We start from the raw sequence: 15155 nt of genomic DNA on the forward strand, positions 1-15155 counted from the left end.
TTGCACGGCAAGGAGTAGCCTTTGTGCACTTCAGGGTGACCAGCTCAGCTGGGATTTGGGTCAGCTGTTCTTAGGTGAGCAGCAAGAAATGGAAGAGGCTGAATTCAGAAGCATCCTGAGGGTTTTCAGCCACCTCTTTCCATGGAGCTGGGCTGTGACAGTCCCAGCAGTCAGGTAAAAAGTTACAGTTCTTCTGCTCTTTTTTCTTGTGGGATGGAAGAGACACCTTCATGTCCAAAGTGCTCTCTCACGTACACCTACGCTCCCTGTGTTCTTGTCTGGATAAAGTGGTTATCCCAATACGACTGTATCTCTTAATGTTTGAGTTAGTCACTTGACACTTCTTCAGACACTTTTGGGAATGAGGGAGTAAATTTCTAAAACTGCAAAAAAAAGCAGAAAACCAATTCCAAGCGGCCATCACTAGGGGTGGATTTCCTGGGATGAGGGAGAGTGAACAAGACTGTACAGCAGAGCAGCTGCCTCTCTACCGCACTCAGCACAACTGCTATGCTTGTTCCCAGGGCAAAGCATCTTACCCAGGGGCTGGAGACCTCCACAAACTCCGTTTAACATCTGAGGATGAAGGCCTGTGGTCATCCCCTCTATCTCTGAATCATTCTTTCCCCCATGCAGGAGCTGCCGAAGTACCTGCGTGGCTACCACAAGTGCACACGGGAAGAGGTCCTGCAGCTGGCGGCTCTCATCTACCGGGTGAAGTTTGAGGATGACAAATCCTATTTCCCCAGCATCCCCAAGCTCCTGAAGGAGCTGGTGCCTCAGGACCTCGTCCGGCAGCTCTCCCCAGATGACTGGAAAAGGGTAAAACAGCAGCTTGAGTCATACGCCAGGCCTGGCGGGGGGAAGCCCAGCCTCTCGAGTGACATGTCTGCCATTCAGCATTGAAGTGGGGCTCCCAGAATGAGTGGCCCATGGTCCCTCTTGAGCCTTAGCAAAGCTACAGCCTTCCCAACACCACCAAGAGGGGTAATTGTATGTGTGTGTTCATACACCTGTGCCTTGCAGTGGGTTTTGTTTGTGCTGCATATGGCTGTGGCTGTAGTGGTGGATGCAGCAGCATATGGACACATACTGAGAGACTGTCTCATGTAAAGGTCTGTTGTTTAAGGCAGACTACTGAGTAGAGGGGTAATTCTCCCCAGTTTACACAGGGAGAGCTGTGGCACAGGTACTGACAGGTCTAGAGCCATAAGATAACGTGGGACTCTCACTGCCAAGAAATAGTCTTATAAGTCATTTCTGTTTCCTGGGACTTGAACTCAGCCACGCGCCTAACCAGCGAGCTACCAGCTTCTCTGGGTTGAAGCTCTCTCAGTCTCCTCTGCTGCATATATTGGAGGATTAAAACTTCTAATCTCTTTAATGGAGTCACCGGCGCAGTTCATCTAAAGAAAGAAGGACCTGTCTTGGTTCTAGGCTCTGCTCCAGTGATCAGCCAGCACTTATGTGAAGTGTTCACCGGAGCAGAGACTAGACCTGACCACCTTTGTGGGACTGATGCTACTCCCCTGTGAACACCCCTGGTGCTAGCTAGTGCAAACTCTCCAGCTCTGTTGTGTTCTCTGTTGCAGTCCATCGTGGCATACTACAATAAGCATGCGGGCAAAACAAGAGAAGAAGCCAAGCTTGCCTTCCTGAAGATTATCTTCAAGTGGCCTACATTTGGATCAGCTTTCTTTGAAGTGAAGGTACCTGCCTTTCTTGAGGGTTCTCTGGCAGCTCTGAGGCAAGGTCAGGAGCCCTTTATCACAGAGGGGTTCCAGGTATTCAGGGTTGTCCCAGTGTCTGAACCAGACTGTGATAACCCCAGTGAAGCAGGGAAAGAGTGTGAGAGTCTCTATCAATAAAAGACAGATACACTCATTTATTGCTGCCCTGCCTCTTTACACAGATGGAGGCATTGTAGAGCTTCAGCATATCTCAGTCTTTGGGTCTGTCCTCGTAGCTGGGCTGCTGAAGGGCCAAGAGCCGTTCTCTGTTTTGCCAAGGCAAAGCAAAATGTGCAGTTTTCCAAGGGATGTGTCCACACATACCACATACCAAATCCAGACCACTCCCCATGGTACCAGGCTCCCATCAAAGACAGCAGAGGCCAGTAGTCATGAAGTCTGTCCAAGTACTCTGGACACCTCATTGCAACTCCCTCAGAAACCACACAGTGAGCCTGGGCAGGAAACAAGTTGCTGAAATTACTCATCCTTGAACTTGGGCACCTCATTTTCTGTCATGTCCATCTTAGAAGACATAAGGGATCCGACTATATTCTATGATTTTTCCATCAAAAGTGACTTGGTAGCCAAGAAATCTGTGGCAGGGCCAGGAGTTGAGGCCCCATCCCCTGTGCCCTATCTCGTCAATGGAATAAATTGCAGATCCTCACCGCACAGGGCTGGGAGAAGGATTTACTAACAGGAACAAAACTGAATGATGTAAAGATCAGAAGGGGACAGAACAGTGTAGTCTTGGCCTGGAGGTCCACAGCAGCAAGCACGAGGAGGAGCAGAGGGACAGGAGGGGAAAGGAGATGTCTGGGGTTTGCCAGCCTGTCGCAGCTCTTCCTTGCCAATGGCAAGGAACTTCATTCTGTCAGCAACTGACACATTGGTTATCATGCATTTGGGAGATCTGTACTTAACTAGACAGTCCTGACTATTGTTGATACCTTAATGAGGTCTATGTTTAAAGGATAAACTGGATAGCAGTTAATGGGCCACCGAATGCTGGTAGGAGAAGGCAGGGAGAGAGGAAGTAGGAAGGGGTCTAATTTCGCATGACACATCCCCTAATCAGTTCATCTCATTTCCAACAGCAAACTACAGAGCCAAATTATCCAGAAATCCTTCTAATTGCCATCAATAAGCACGGAGTCAGCCTCATTGATCCCAAAACCAAGGTAAGTAAAACTGAGGTCTTCACCAGATGCTCCCAAGCCCACTCCCCAACCCCTCACAGAGATCATCCCAAAGAGCATGTTGTTCAGAACTTCAGGAGTTCTCATTAAGCCTAATTAGAAAGGCTGGATAGCCAGAAAAGTTTCTGGAGGTGGAAATTCACTGAGCCAGCCCAGCCTTTTTCAACAGGAGATGAATTGGGAGCATCAACTGTTAGAGCCCTGTAACTGGAGGACACGCACGCTCCTTCCTTAATCCTTTCACAGATGTTAAGACAGGAGCTGGAGTAAATGAGCTCTTACTAGTTACTTCAACCAGCCACTTGGTTATTCTAGTACAGCTGTCCTCCACAAGCACTGGAGTATCTGCAATCTTGCACCTCACTGCCATTGCCATGAGGACATGGTATAGTCTCATCTCAGTAGACATCCTTGGTCTGCTTTGACAGAAAGTGAACAAGGACATGAGAGGTCCCCACAGTCCTTTGTGAAAGTTGAGGCTCTCGCATGTTGAGTGTCAGTCTTGTGTTCCCACCAGGATATTCTCATCACTCACCCCTTCACCAAGATCTCCAACTGGAGCAGCGGCAACACGTACTTCCATATAACCATTGGCAACCTGGTGAGAGGAAGCAAGCTGCTCTGCGAGACCTCGCTGGTAAGGACTGTTAAAGATTACTGGGCACAGTTAGACCAAGTCCTGGCTTTGGCAAGCAAAATTAAATGCTTCCAGTGAACTGTGTCTCAGCGACTCTCTGGGCTGAAATTGGTCTCTTAGACGAGCCCCCGATGTGTCTTTTTTCTTCTGGATTTCCCATGGCTGTGCTCAATGGATCAGGGCTGTCAGTTGGTCCATCATCCAGCTTAAGAGCAATGCTGAGGTGCTTGGGACATTGCCATCACAGGAGTATGAGGCATTGCTCCCTATCACTGGACTGAAAAGCGTATTAAATCTGATGTGGGCTCAGCGGGTACTCTTAAGCCCTGTTACCAAGATCCTTTGTCCAGCTTGTCCCTAGTAACAGTCACAGCAACAAATCTCCTCCTAGACTATCGTAAACCCAAAGCATGAAGGATAAAAATTCATGCTGGATTAACTGTTATTCATTTGAAGCACTGAGGATTTTGCTGGCCATTTGAAAATCTAGGTCCTATCCAAAGCTCCCTATGTCCTTATCCTCAACATCATCCTGGCACTGTGAGTTCCTCCATTCCAACACTGCAAATTATGTTTGGACTGTGTTCCTTGTGGTGTTGTCATTTCACCGAAGGAAAATGGTGGAGCAGGTCAAAATGTGCCTGAAAACTTGAAAGTCAACAGCTGGTAGCCTATGTGTTTAGGAGGTGCAAGCCGGAGACTGTAAACTGTGCTCTAAAGGCAGGTAACCTCTTCTCTGTCCTCCTCAGGGGTACAAGATGGATGATCTTTTGACCTCATACATCAGCCAGATGCTAACAGCCATGAGCAAACAGAGGAGTGCAAAGGGTAGCAAGTGAACTGCAAGAAGCCACTGGCAGGTGGCCATGGAGCTAATTAACCAGCTGAGGCCTGTGGGATACCCGTGCAGCTGGGGGACAACCTTTGCCTCCCAGATGTGGAAGATGAGCCGAACACCATCAGGGAGTTCACTGGACTCTGACCTTGAGGGCTCAAATCCCACCTCCCCTTCCAGTGAAGACGAATATCTCTGATGTCCCGTTCTCCTTCCCCACCCTGCACGCGGACTCCTTACACCCCAAAGACTTCCAGGGGACATCGCTGCCCTCAGATAGTGACTGAGCACTGAAACTCCGGCAGGATGTTTGCCTGAACCCTATGGCTGGCATCACAAAGGCTCGTGGAAGAGGATTTGTGTGTGTTTGTGTGTGTGTGGCTTGTTTTGGTTTGTTTTGGATTTTTCTTAAGAGAGAGCTCTTGGGATGCTAACGGCTTTTGGAGAGGTTATGGGCATTTCAGGTTTGAGGAGGAGTAACAGAGCCCTAACCTATGCTGGAAAGCTATCCAATGAACACTGAAGGGCTTGGTTTTTGACATTACAAAAGAATATGTTGTATTATTAAGAACGACAGAAAGATAAAGCAGGCTGGGAGGTGAAAATTTTAACAAATAATCAGAATAAGCAAACTACTGATCGAACAGGCTAGAGTGCTAAAGTGCTGTCCATGCAATGCTGGAAATACTTAAAGAACAAATTTTAAAGTTTTATTTCTTCTTCTATTTATTTTTTAAAATATTAAAAAGGAAAAAAAAGAAATCCTGCATTTTGTGCCGGTATCTGGACGCTGACTTGGGGCTGAAGGTGACCTGCAGGACAATCCCTTGCCCAGGGATTGCTCTAGAGCCATGATTGCCGGAGGCTGAGTAAGGCACATCTTTCCCAACTTACGAGCTCAGCTGGAAGTGAAGCTTGGAAGATGAATTATCTCCTTTTGCCCACTGTGTCCAGGGAAACTAACCCTGGGAGGATCTTTACTGCAAGCTTCAACATGGATGTAAGTGTTTTGAAGTCCCCACGCTTTGAAGACTGAGGACAAGCCCGTGTTGAGCTGTGATTCAAACATGGGCTTGGCCATCAGGGTTGGAAATAGCTGATGATTTTATTGTGCTTTTGTGTGTGTTGCTGTATAAAATGGCTCTTTGCAAGTCCCAGCTGGACCTGAACCACTCACAGCGAGGGCAGGCCATTGATTTCAATGGGCTTTTCTCCATCTTTGGTTGGCTGTACTAAACTGCTGGCTGGTTGTCTCATCTTCCACGTGACGCCACGCAGTGTGGACCAGCCTGCTTTGGAGCAGAGATGGGACCTGCCAGCAGAGAGGAGGCTGAAGCCATGTCAGCTGTGTCTGGGGGGATGCATGGGGAAGGACTTGGGGTGCCTTTCCAAAATCCAGGTTTCAAAGGAGCACTGTCTTGGTGTATGGCAACAGGAGGGGTGAGAATTGCCCACCAAGACCTGGAGCTGGTGTCACTAACACTGAGTGGATCTCAGTAGATGTGGGAGACCTCTCTTGGTCCTGTGCATTGGGCTGAGTTTAGCTGCTTTCATAGAAGTCTGTATTGTAGGATGTTGAGTGTTGTTCTGTTAAGCTCAGCTGGGCTCCATCGCCCAACACCATGGCATGCCAGGCAGGTCAGCAACATTGCCTACTGGACCTCAAGGACCATGATATCCAGCTGGGATGCAGCAGTGACTTTGGACCTCGGTTGCTCCACCAAAGTGAATGAGATGCTGCATGGAAACATCCACCAGCCAGAGAGGGCTGCTAGGAGATCCCCTTCTCCCACCGTTCCCCCTCCCCAAGGCACTCTGGTGACAGGAGCATAGTTACACCAGCCAAGGCTACACTGGGAGCCAAGCTGCCTTCTCACCATCCATCTCTGATGCTTCTCTCCCTTCCCTAGCTGCCATGATCCCAGGGATTCCCCCTGTCCTCAGACACATGCCCATCATCCCCACCATCTCCACCGCTTTCGTGAGTCTCCAGCCATCACTGCCTCCCACAGCACGCTCAGTAGACGATGCAGCATAGCAATGTTTTCCAGCACTGTCCTGGGCCAGCTTTCCCCCACCACCACCCTCATCCCCCCACTCACAGCTCTGTCAGCCTCCCATGCACCCCACCATTTTTGGGGGTCCCGGGACTCTGTGTGCGTGTGCCTGTGTGTCATATGTATTAGCATCTGCTGGCCTCTTTGTATTCACACCAAACAATGTAACATGAAAAACATATGTCCAAGTGAAATACTCTAATTAAAAAGTATCAAGTGGTTTGTGGGAGGCCGTTCTGCACTGCGCGGTTGTGGTGATGTCTCCACAGGGTAGACTGGGCTCAGGGTTCCCAGGTCCTTGTTGGGAACAAGACTTTTCCTTGCAGAGTGGGACTCCCGGTGAGAGTATCCAGCAATGGGGAGCAAATCATCATTGTGCCCAAAATGCAAATTAAGTGAAATCTTTTCTTTTTGCATAAAAAAACACTAGAGCCTGGGGAGTCTCCGTTGCTCATCCTCTAAGACAAGGGCTGCTTCCTCCACAAAGACCAGTTTTGAGCTGAATCCCTGGATGTAAGAAGTACTGGATGAAAAATTCATGTGTGGGACTCAGACTACCAGCCACATGTTTAATGGTGTTGCCAGACCCTGCAAGCTGTGAGTAGCTGAGATGTGACAGGGCATAAGGCATTGCAGGAGCCTGGCCAAGGCTGCTGAGGATGAGGAAGTTGAGTATGGGGAGATACAGAATCATAGAATCATAGATTGGAAAAGACCTCTAAGACCATGGAGTCCAACCATCCACCCAACACCACCATTCCTACTAAACCATATCCTCAAGAGCCACATGTACTCTTTTTTTAAACACCTCCAGGGGTGGGGACTCAACCACTTCCCTGGGCAGCCTATTCCAATGCCTGACCACTCTTTCAGGAAAGAAATTTTTCCTAATATCCAATCTAAATCTCCCCTGATGTAACTTGAGGCCATTGCCTCTCATCCTATTGCTGGTTACCTGGGAGAAGAGACCAACACCTGCCTCACTACAACCTCCTTTCAGGTAGTTGTAGAGAGCAATAAGGTGTCCCCTCAGCCTCCTCTTCTCCATACTGAACAGCCCCAGTTCCCTCAGCTGCTCCCCATCATGACTTGTTCTCCACACCCCTCACCAGCCTCGTTGCCCTTCTCTGGACATGCTCCAGCCCCTCAATGTCCTTCTTGTAGTGAAGGGCTGCGTAATCACTGCATAATGGCCAAGCAGCAGCTAGATACATGGCTGAATACATATGAAAAGCAGTGTTTGGGGGACCACAGCCAAGTCCCACATCTGGAAACCAGGGCACAGGCTGAGGACTCCATGGTGCACACCACCGCTCAACCCATGCACTCTCCACCTCTTATTTTTGCTGCTCACATACCTCCGCGTGACTGGTACCCACAAAAAACTGAGCCAGCTATGGATGCAGGGCATGGGGAGGGGGTCTAACACCATCAGTAGCATCCTCTCCCCATACTTCACATATCTGGAGCTGCTCTACACCAATCCATCAGCCCTTTAGCCCTTTTCCAAAGAAGAATGCTGCCTTTTTGCATTTCTAGCCTCCAAAATACTCCAACATCGCAACTTGGACAGGTTTAAGTGCTTCTCAGCACAGCTAACTCTGAAACTCGATGATTTCCTGTTACAGTTCACTTGTGATAGCTTTATTTAGCAAAACCACTGAGCTGCAGGAGGCTCATGTCTGAGAAAACGTCTGTAGCCTGAATCAGGTAAAGACTAATGTTTTCTTCCCTTTCCCAGTTTGCCGAAATAAGAACAAAACAGGATAGGAGAGCTAAAATGTATTTAAAACAGCACTTGCAATTTACAAAAAATGTGTTCTTATTTGTTCAAGTAGAAATTTATGGCTTAAACCTGCGAGATGCTCACATCTCCCTTGCAGAGCAGGGCATAGACCCCCTCCCCTCTGTGTGCCAGCAGCCATGAGGAGAAACGAAAATCGGAATAAATCCCCGGGTGCAGCACAGGTATACAGCCATTCCCAAGGAAGAGGCAAACAGGACGCTTGGTGGGCCCGATTCACATGCAGCTCAATCCTTCTGAAGAAAAGTGGTTTGCTCCTGGTCATAGTCCCAGTAGCGACATGGCCAAGGCACTAAAAAGTCCTTCAGCACCTGTAGGAAGATATGCCCTTGCCCGCAGCCAAGGGGGAAAGACTGTCCTCTTAGGGTTTATGGCAGGGCAAGAGTGGGGAAAAGGAAAACCTAAGGTGCCTCTGCCTGCGTTTATGGAAAGTTGTGGACCCTAGTGACCCAGCCAGCAGCACTTGACCATCATGGTAGGGTTAGTGTGCTCTCAGGGCTGGAGGAGACCTGCAAGGTGGCAGGGAGGGAGTGTGTGGAGAAGAGGGCAGCTGAGAATGAGGAGGACTGGAGGATGCTCAGATGTTGGCAGCATGTATAAAACACAACTGTGGAAACAGAGGGCTTACATGTGGCAGGAGGGATTACGGGATGATTGCCCTGAGGGATGTCAATGGTCTCAGAGGGAAATGATGGATCCCATGTGGTTGTTGCATCTCATCATGGTGCACAGCTTCTTCATGGCTGCAGCTCCATCCATGCTCCCCTACACCCCGGAGATCCTTGCCAGGCATGGGATTGCGAGGAACTGTAGGAAAGGAAGCTTGGTGCTCATCTCTGGCAGGGTCATGGAGGCAAATGACTCCTTCTCACCAGGCAGATCCGAGCCTCTACAGCTAGTTCCCTCAGCAGGTTAGTGTTTGCACTGCAGAAAGGAGCATCAAGGGATGGTCTGCTCTCCAGTCCTCATCGAGATGGCAGGTCTTTCCTCACATGCTTCTTTAGCAGGTCCACGTCCCCTCCCTGCCCATCAGGCCAGGACGGCAGGCATGTCACTGAGCTCTGGGAAAGGGGACACACAATGAGCTACCAAAAGGTCTGCAATTGTTTTGCCAGTTGTGGTGAGCAAACAGAACCTGGGTGAAAATGTGTGCAGCCCAGGTTGGGTCATTTTGCCTGGATGACAGCTCCATGGATGCAGAAACCTGGTGCATGGGAGGGTCCCCAGCCAATCCCACCCTGCCTTGCTCAGAGTGCTCAGTGCTTCTGGGCTCTCTTTTCACAGCATCGCAGAGTAATGCATATTGGAGAGGACATCTGGAGGTCTCTGCCCCAACCTCCACTTGAAGCAGGGCCAAGTAGATTGGACTGCTCAGGGCTTTGAACCCCTCTGGGGCTGGATATTCCCCACCTGCCTGGCCCCCTGTTCCAGTATTTGACCACCCTCATGGGGAAGATTTCTTTTTTTTCTCTTTATATCTAGTCAAAATTTCCAAGGTGGCAGCTTGAGCTGTTGTCACTGTACATCCAAGAGGCATCTAGCTCTATCTTCTCTACACCCTCCCATTAGATGGTTGCAGACAGTGACAAGATGCTCCTTGACCTTCTCTCCCACTGTGCAAACCCAGATCTCAAATGCCCCATCCTCCAGCTTAGTGGCCCCATGGAGCTCACTCCCATCTGTCATAAACTGCTTGGTACTGGAGAGCCTGAACTGGACCCAGTGCCTAGATGTGGCCTCATGAGTGCTGAACAGAGGGGAGAAATTGCTGCCACCTGCACCTGAGACTGAGACAACCCAGGGTGCAGTCATCCTTCACCACAGCATGGGCACCCATCACCAAACAATCCATCAGGACCCCAGTGCCCCCGCAGAGACATCCCTGAGCAGAATGCTGCACCCGGCTCCCCTTGCCCTTCTCACCTGTTCTGAACTTGTTGTAGGTGCCACTCTCCAGCATCGTTCCACCATCATGGGCACAGCAGGAGAAGCTCCGCTCTCGCCACCTGCATGGGGCAAAGAACCTGGGTCAGGCCACCACTTGCTCTGGTTCCCCTTGCAGGTCCTTCATGCCCTGGTCACCTTTTTTCCTACTTTGTCATGGCAAGAACTGCCCTGATATTTTGAGATTCGCTCAGGTCCTTACCAAGAAGGGAGTCTGGTGCAGGACTGTGATGTCTAAGCATCCACGCTTCACGTGCAACAGCATTTTGAAGGCAACTTTGTGACTAAGCCCTGTTTTCTAAGAAATATTTAAAAGCCCCAGACATGTTTGCAGCCACTGGTTCCTAAGCAGTCAAGGAAATTTAAAAACCGTCATTCTGGAGCACTCTTAAACCTGACAAATAAGACCACGCAGGGTTCTCAGGCACTGCTGATGGCCTTTCACTGCCTTTGCTGCAGGGCCAGCCCAGAAGGGGCTGTTATTTGGTTGGATCAGGAGCATCTGCAGGGCCCTGGGAAATGAACACACAACATGAACATGAGCCCGGAGGAGATCGGCATGGGAAGGTCTGATGGTGGTGGTGATGCATTTCAGGGCTGATTGCAAAGCACCCTGCAATCTGCAGGCATGAAAGCAAGGTGAAAGCTGCTAAATCAGGACGAGAGGAAGGACTGCTGAGAGCAGAGAGGGAGCCACTTCACCTTGGGAAGGGTGGATACCCAGCAAAACATGCCTGTACAGCTGCTAGTTCATCACTTGGCCATACTGCTACTAATGCAGTTTTCCACCATCCCAGAGCAAAATTAGAGCTGCCACCCTTTCCTATTCCAAAGCAAGCTACAGTTACAAGCAATCCAGACTGCCCAACCAGGAGCTTCCAGAACTTTGCCCTTGCTGTTACCTGCAGCACAGTCATGCTGCCAGCACCCCTGCAGAAGACACCCCTGGGCTGGTCCTTCCACCCATCCACAGCTGAAGAGCTGATCCCAGCACCTCCTGGTTTCCTTGGTCACCACTGGGATAAGAGCACAGAAAGGCTCCTCACCCAGCTGTGGCAGAGCAGAGCATCCAGCAGCCTGACCTGACCTGCTGGAACGAGCCTGTCCCATGAGCCCCAGATTTCCCAATTATTAAACAGAGGCAATGTCTTTGACAGTGTGGGAGGAAACAAAATGGGATGTCTGAGATATACTCAGACATTTTCACCTGAGAGGATGGATTTCCTCAAGGGCTCTAGAATACGCAGAGACATGAGGTGCTCAAACATTAACATTGAGAGCTTTCTTCCTAAAGTCATAGAATCACAGAATCATAAAGGTTGGAAAAGACCTCTAAGATCATCAAGTCCAACTGTCAACCCAACACCACCATGCCTGCTAAACCATGTCCTGAAGTGCCATAGCTACAAGTTTTTGAACACCTCCAGGGATGACGACTCCACCACTTCCCTGGCCAGCCTGTTCTAATGCTTTACAACTCATTCAGTGAAGAAACTTTTCCTAATATCCAATCTAAACCTCCCCTGATGCAACTTGAGGCCATTTCCTCTTGGCCTATCAGTCTGTTCAATGCAACAGTTTCTAAATATTAACAGTAGAAAAATCAATTCCTTTCTTGGCCCGTCAGCTTTGAATAACTGATTTATGTTGCTACTGTTAATCCACCCGGTCTCCACTGAATCCTGAGGGTAGATGATGCCTGAGCTGCCAAAATGGAAAGGGAAAATGAGAGCAAGCAGTTCCTGAAGGGGAAAGAAATGTTCTCAAAAGCAGCTTGAACTCTTCAGATCACCTGGAAACATCCCTCCTTCCCTCCATCTGGTGCAAAACATCAGGTTAGGATGGCCATTAGCAACTTTGTAGTTACCAGTGCAGAGCAAAGATGAGTGAGATGAGGAGCACAGAGGTCAGATCTGTCAGGATCCACATGATGTTGTACTGCTGCGGAGTCTGGAAGAGAATGACAGAGGATGTGTCCACCACCAAGGACCCCAAGATATGCAAAAAATTACCTCAAACTTTCTTGATGCTTGACTACAGCAATTCTGCTGCCTGGTCTGCATGTGCAGTAACATCCCTCGGGTGCTTAAAGCATTTGGTAGTATTTCAAAGTGGCCACCCCGCAGTGGGTGTTGGTGCCAAATCATCATCTCTCATAAAAGCGGGTCTGCTGGGTGACCAAGAAGATTGGACCACATCACAGTGAATATAACAGGGACCTCTTGTTTCTACAGGCAGACTCTTTAGTTCTCTCTGTTTCCCTCCAACATTAATGTCAACTGGTGGCATCTCATTTTCCCTGGCAAAATTGTCCTTTAGTGACCACCATAGAGGATCTGGGATAGCTCCTGCTTTAAGTCTAGGAGCATCTGAAGATTCATCCTTAGACTGGACCTCCACCCACCCTCAGAATGGACTGAAACACTGCAGTTTTCTGGATGGGAGCATTGCAAAATCCACTTCAAGAGTGTAAAGCCAGGTATTCAAAGTTATAAAATCTGGGCTGCAGGGACTCAGGTGCGCCAGGTGCTCCTTAGCCCTGCAGGTTGTCTAAGGCAGAGTAGGCAATAGAAAAATTAGGAGGAAAAAAAATGCCCCCAGCAAGGAAGGGTTATTTCTGTGGTTGTTTCTCTCAGACTTGTGGAACAAGACCAAGTTTGAGAAGGGCACTGGGAAGTCCCAGGAAATTAGGAACTTCTGACTCCAATAAAGTACTTCAAAAGCTTAGAAATGGAAATCGTCATACATCAGCTTGTGCCCTCAAAGGCCCTTCCTTTCTCCACACACAAGCCTCAATGAGACTTCTTTTCCCTCATCTCAAGGCCTAAGTTGCAAATCCTAACAAGCAGGGAGCTTCTACCTAAGTCAAGAGAAAAGAGAAGGGCATGGTGACCTGGAGTGGCTCAAAGGTTCCAGGTAAGCCAGTTTTCAACTCAGGTCCCTTTCATGCAAAGGGTCCTTTATCCATTCATGAACTGGCCCATGGTCTCCAAAGACAACCATGAACATCGTAACCCTGCTTCCTATCCCTGGAAGGGAGAGGATTTTCACTTACCATGAGGAAGAGTGGTTGGCTGAGATTCTTCAGTGTGTGGATGGCATTGGTGGTCACAGAGTGTGCCCCGGAGCACCATGCCAGGGAGAAAAGCCATGGCTCATTGACCACATAGAGGTTGGTGGTGATGTTTGCCTCAGCGTATTTCCTTTAAAAGACCGAAAGGCAATAGCCTTCATTAAGCAAAGCAAGGAGGTTAGTACTTCCTTTGAGCTGAATCAAGGAGAAACAACAATTCTCTGCAGGAAAGGCTTGCTTTAGGACCTAAACAAAGAATGGAATGGAAGGCCAACCAGTCAATAATTAATCATTCACAACTGGCCAATACTTGATCCGTCAGAGGCAAACGCAGTTAAAATGTCCAAAAGGTCAAAACTTTTCTCTCCCCTCTGCCATATGGATTGATGTAATGTAATCTCCCAATAGATACCAATAATCTCCCCGTTTGAAAGCACCTTGAAGCTGGCTACTCATGTTTGCCATGTTTGCAGCATCAGCTGGTCACTTGTCAAGTTCTTGGCAGCTATTAAACTTAATATGAAGTAAGACCATTCTCTGTATAATGCTAAAGGAATGTATCATCAGTATCAGCATTTGTAAATCTACTTAGGATCTACCCAGTATTTACCCAAGTGGATCTACTTAGGATTTTAAATTCTGTGAAAATTATCATTGGGAAAACATTAATGTTACTCTCATCCAAAGCATTAAACCTTTTTTTGGGTTCTTTTTTTAAATTAGATTTCAATGTTTTGGCACATAGGAAAGAGAACACCCCACACACACACAATTTACAAAAGGACAGCTGGACAGGTAAGACTGTTTTTCTCTTTTTGTTTTTTTCTTTTTGTTTTTTCTTTTCGTGTTTTCATATGAGAGAATCATTTTGGAAACTCCTGCAAGGAATGTGGAGCTTTCCATTGGACAGAAGACATTTTCATTGTGTTACAAGCAACAGAGTACTGGTAGCAACATAGCAACAGAGACAAGAAATGAAGTTTCCAAAACACCACCTGCAAGAAGGTGATGTCTCATCACAGCATTTCACACTCACACAGATGTCTGTGGAAGAACCACGGGAGGTTAAATAGTTGTTCATTCTCCATGATTCAGTGTTGGTGGGACTAGGGACGGTGTGAAAAGAAAGACAAGAAATCAGGAAACAGCTGTGTTATTCTACCCAGAAGATCCTCAGATCTTGGTCAAGTAAATATGGACTTGTGGGAAAGGGGGTGTAATTATATATGCCACCTCTTGGCAACCCACGCGCAGGGTCAACAGTAGGAGTGAACTGTAGTCCCCCACCTCCAAACTGCAACAGAGATGGCCACTGGATCTATAAGGTCTCTTCCCAAAATGCTATAGATCCCGGAGCTGGTCACTGGAGGGAGACATTGCTACACGTGTGAGGCCAATGTACACCAGACGCAGTCCAGTGACTCTACTCGGCACTGAAACTGCAACCTACCGGATATCTTCACTGGACATTTCAGTGTAGGCAAGGTTGAGTTTGACAATTTTGTCCATCAATAGGTCTTCAACTGGGGCCTTACTGCCCATTGTCTGCTGAAACCCAGGAGCAACAGACTCAACAAAGGACCTCATGTCATTCTCCAGCCATAGGACCTGCAGGCAACAACAGGACCCAGTGAATTCCCAACGGACTTACTAATACGCCCTGCCCTTCACACAAACCCAGTAAAGATAATGCCTTGAGGAGCTTAACCCAGCCTGTCAAATTATGTATTTCTTTCAATGATCAAAGAACATTTGGATGCAGGGTTAAAACTTGCAAGTCACTTTGATGAAGTACTCACTGTTCCTCGCTTATCAACTTCAAATCAGTGAGCACGTTTCACACAGCCCAACAAAAGATGTGGTGTTTGAAATG

At 48.3% G+C, this 15155-nt stretch overlaps 2 protein-coding genes across 8 annotated transcripts in view; one reads left to right on the plus strand and one right to left on the minus strand.

The window, feature by feature from the left end:
- The window catches only part of MYO7A (myosin VIIA), a 117643-nt gene extending 110968 nt beyond the window's left edge, over positions 1–6675 (plus strand). For all 6 annotated transcript variants that reach the window (XM_075415844.1, XM_075415869.1, XM_075415862.1 and 3 more), the window contains 5 exons: positions 637–822; positions 1593–1709; positions 2831–2914; positions 3450–3569; positions 4319–6675. In XM_075415844.1, the coding sequence (XP_075271959.1) occupies positions 637–822; positions 1593–1709; positions 2831–2914; positions 3450–3569; positions 4319–4408 (597 nt within the window). In that variant the 3' untranslated portion in view covers positions 4409–6675. The remainder of the gene's footprint in view (positions 1–636; positions 823–1592; positions 1710–2830; positions 2915–3449; positions 3570–4318) is intronic.
- Positions 6676–8200: 1525 nt separating this feature from the next.
- Positions 8201–15155, minus strand: part of GDPD4 (glycerophosphodiester phosphodiesterase domain containing 4) — a 40630-nt gene continuing 33675 nt past the window's right edge. The window contains exons 11-15 of one of the 2 annotated variants that reach the window (XM_075423290.1): positions 14733–14890; positions 13265–13412; positions 12077–12159; positions 10189–10271; positions 8201–9326 (exon numbers count right to left, since the gene is read on the minus strand). In XM_075423290.1, the coding sequence (XP_075279405.1) occupies positions 9295–9326; positions 10189–10271; positions 12077–12159; positions 13265–13412; positions 14733–14890 (504 nt within the window). In that variant the 3' untranslated portion in view covers positions 8201–9294. The remainder of the gene's footprint in view (positions 9327–10188; positions 10272–12076; positions 12160–13264; positions 13413–14732; positions 14891–15155) is intronic. The other variant, XM_009931038.2, reaches the window with a different exon arrangement.

The sequence above is a fragment of the Opisthocomus hoazin genome, chromosome 1 (genome assembly GCF_030867145.1).
Source record: "Opisthocomus hoazin isolate bOpiHoa1 chromosome 1, bOpiHoa1.hap1, whole genome shotgun sequence".
In the NCBI taxonomy this organism is placed as follows: domain Eukaryota; kingdom Metazoa; phylum Chordata; class Aves; order Opisthocomiformes; family Opisthocomidae; genus Opisthocomus; species Opisthocomus hoazin.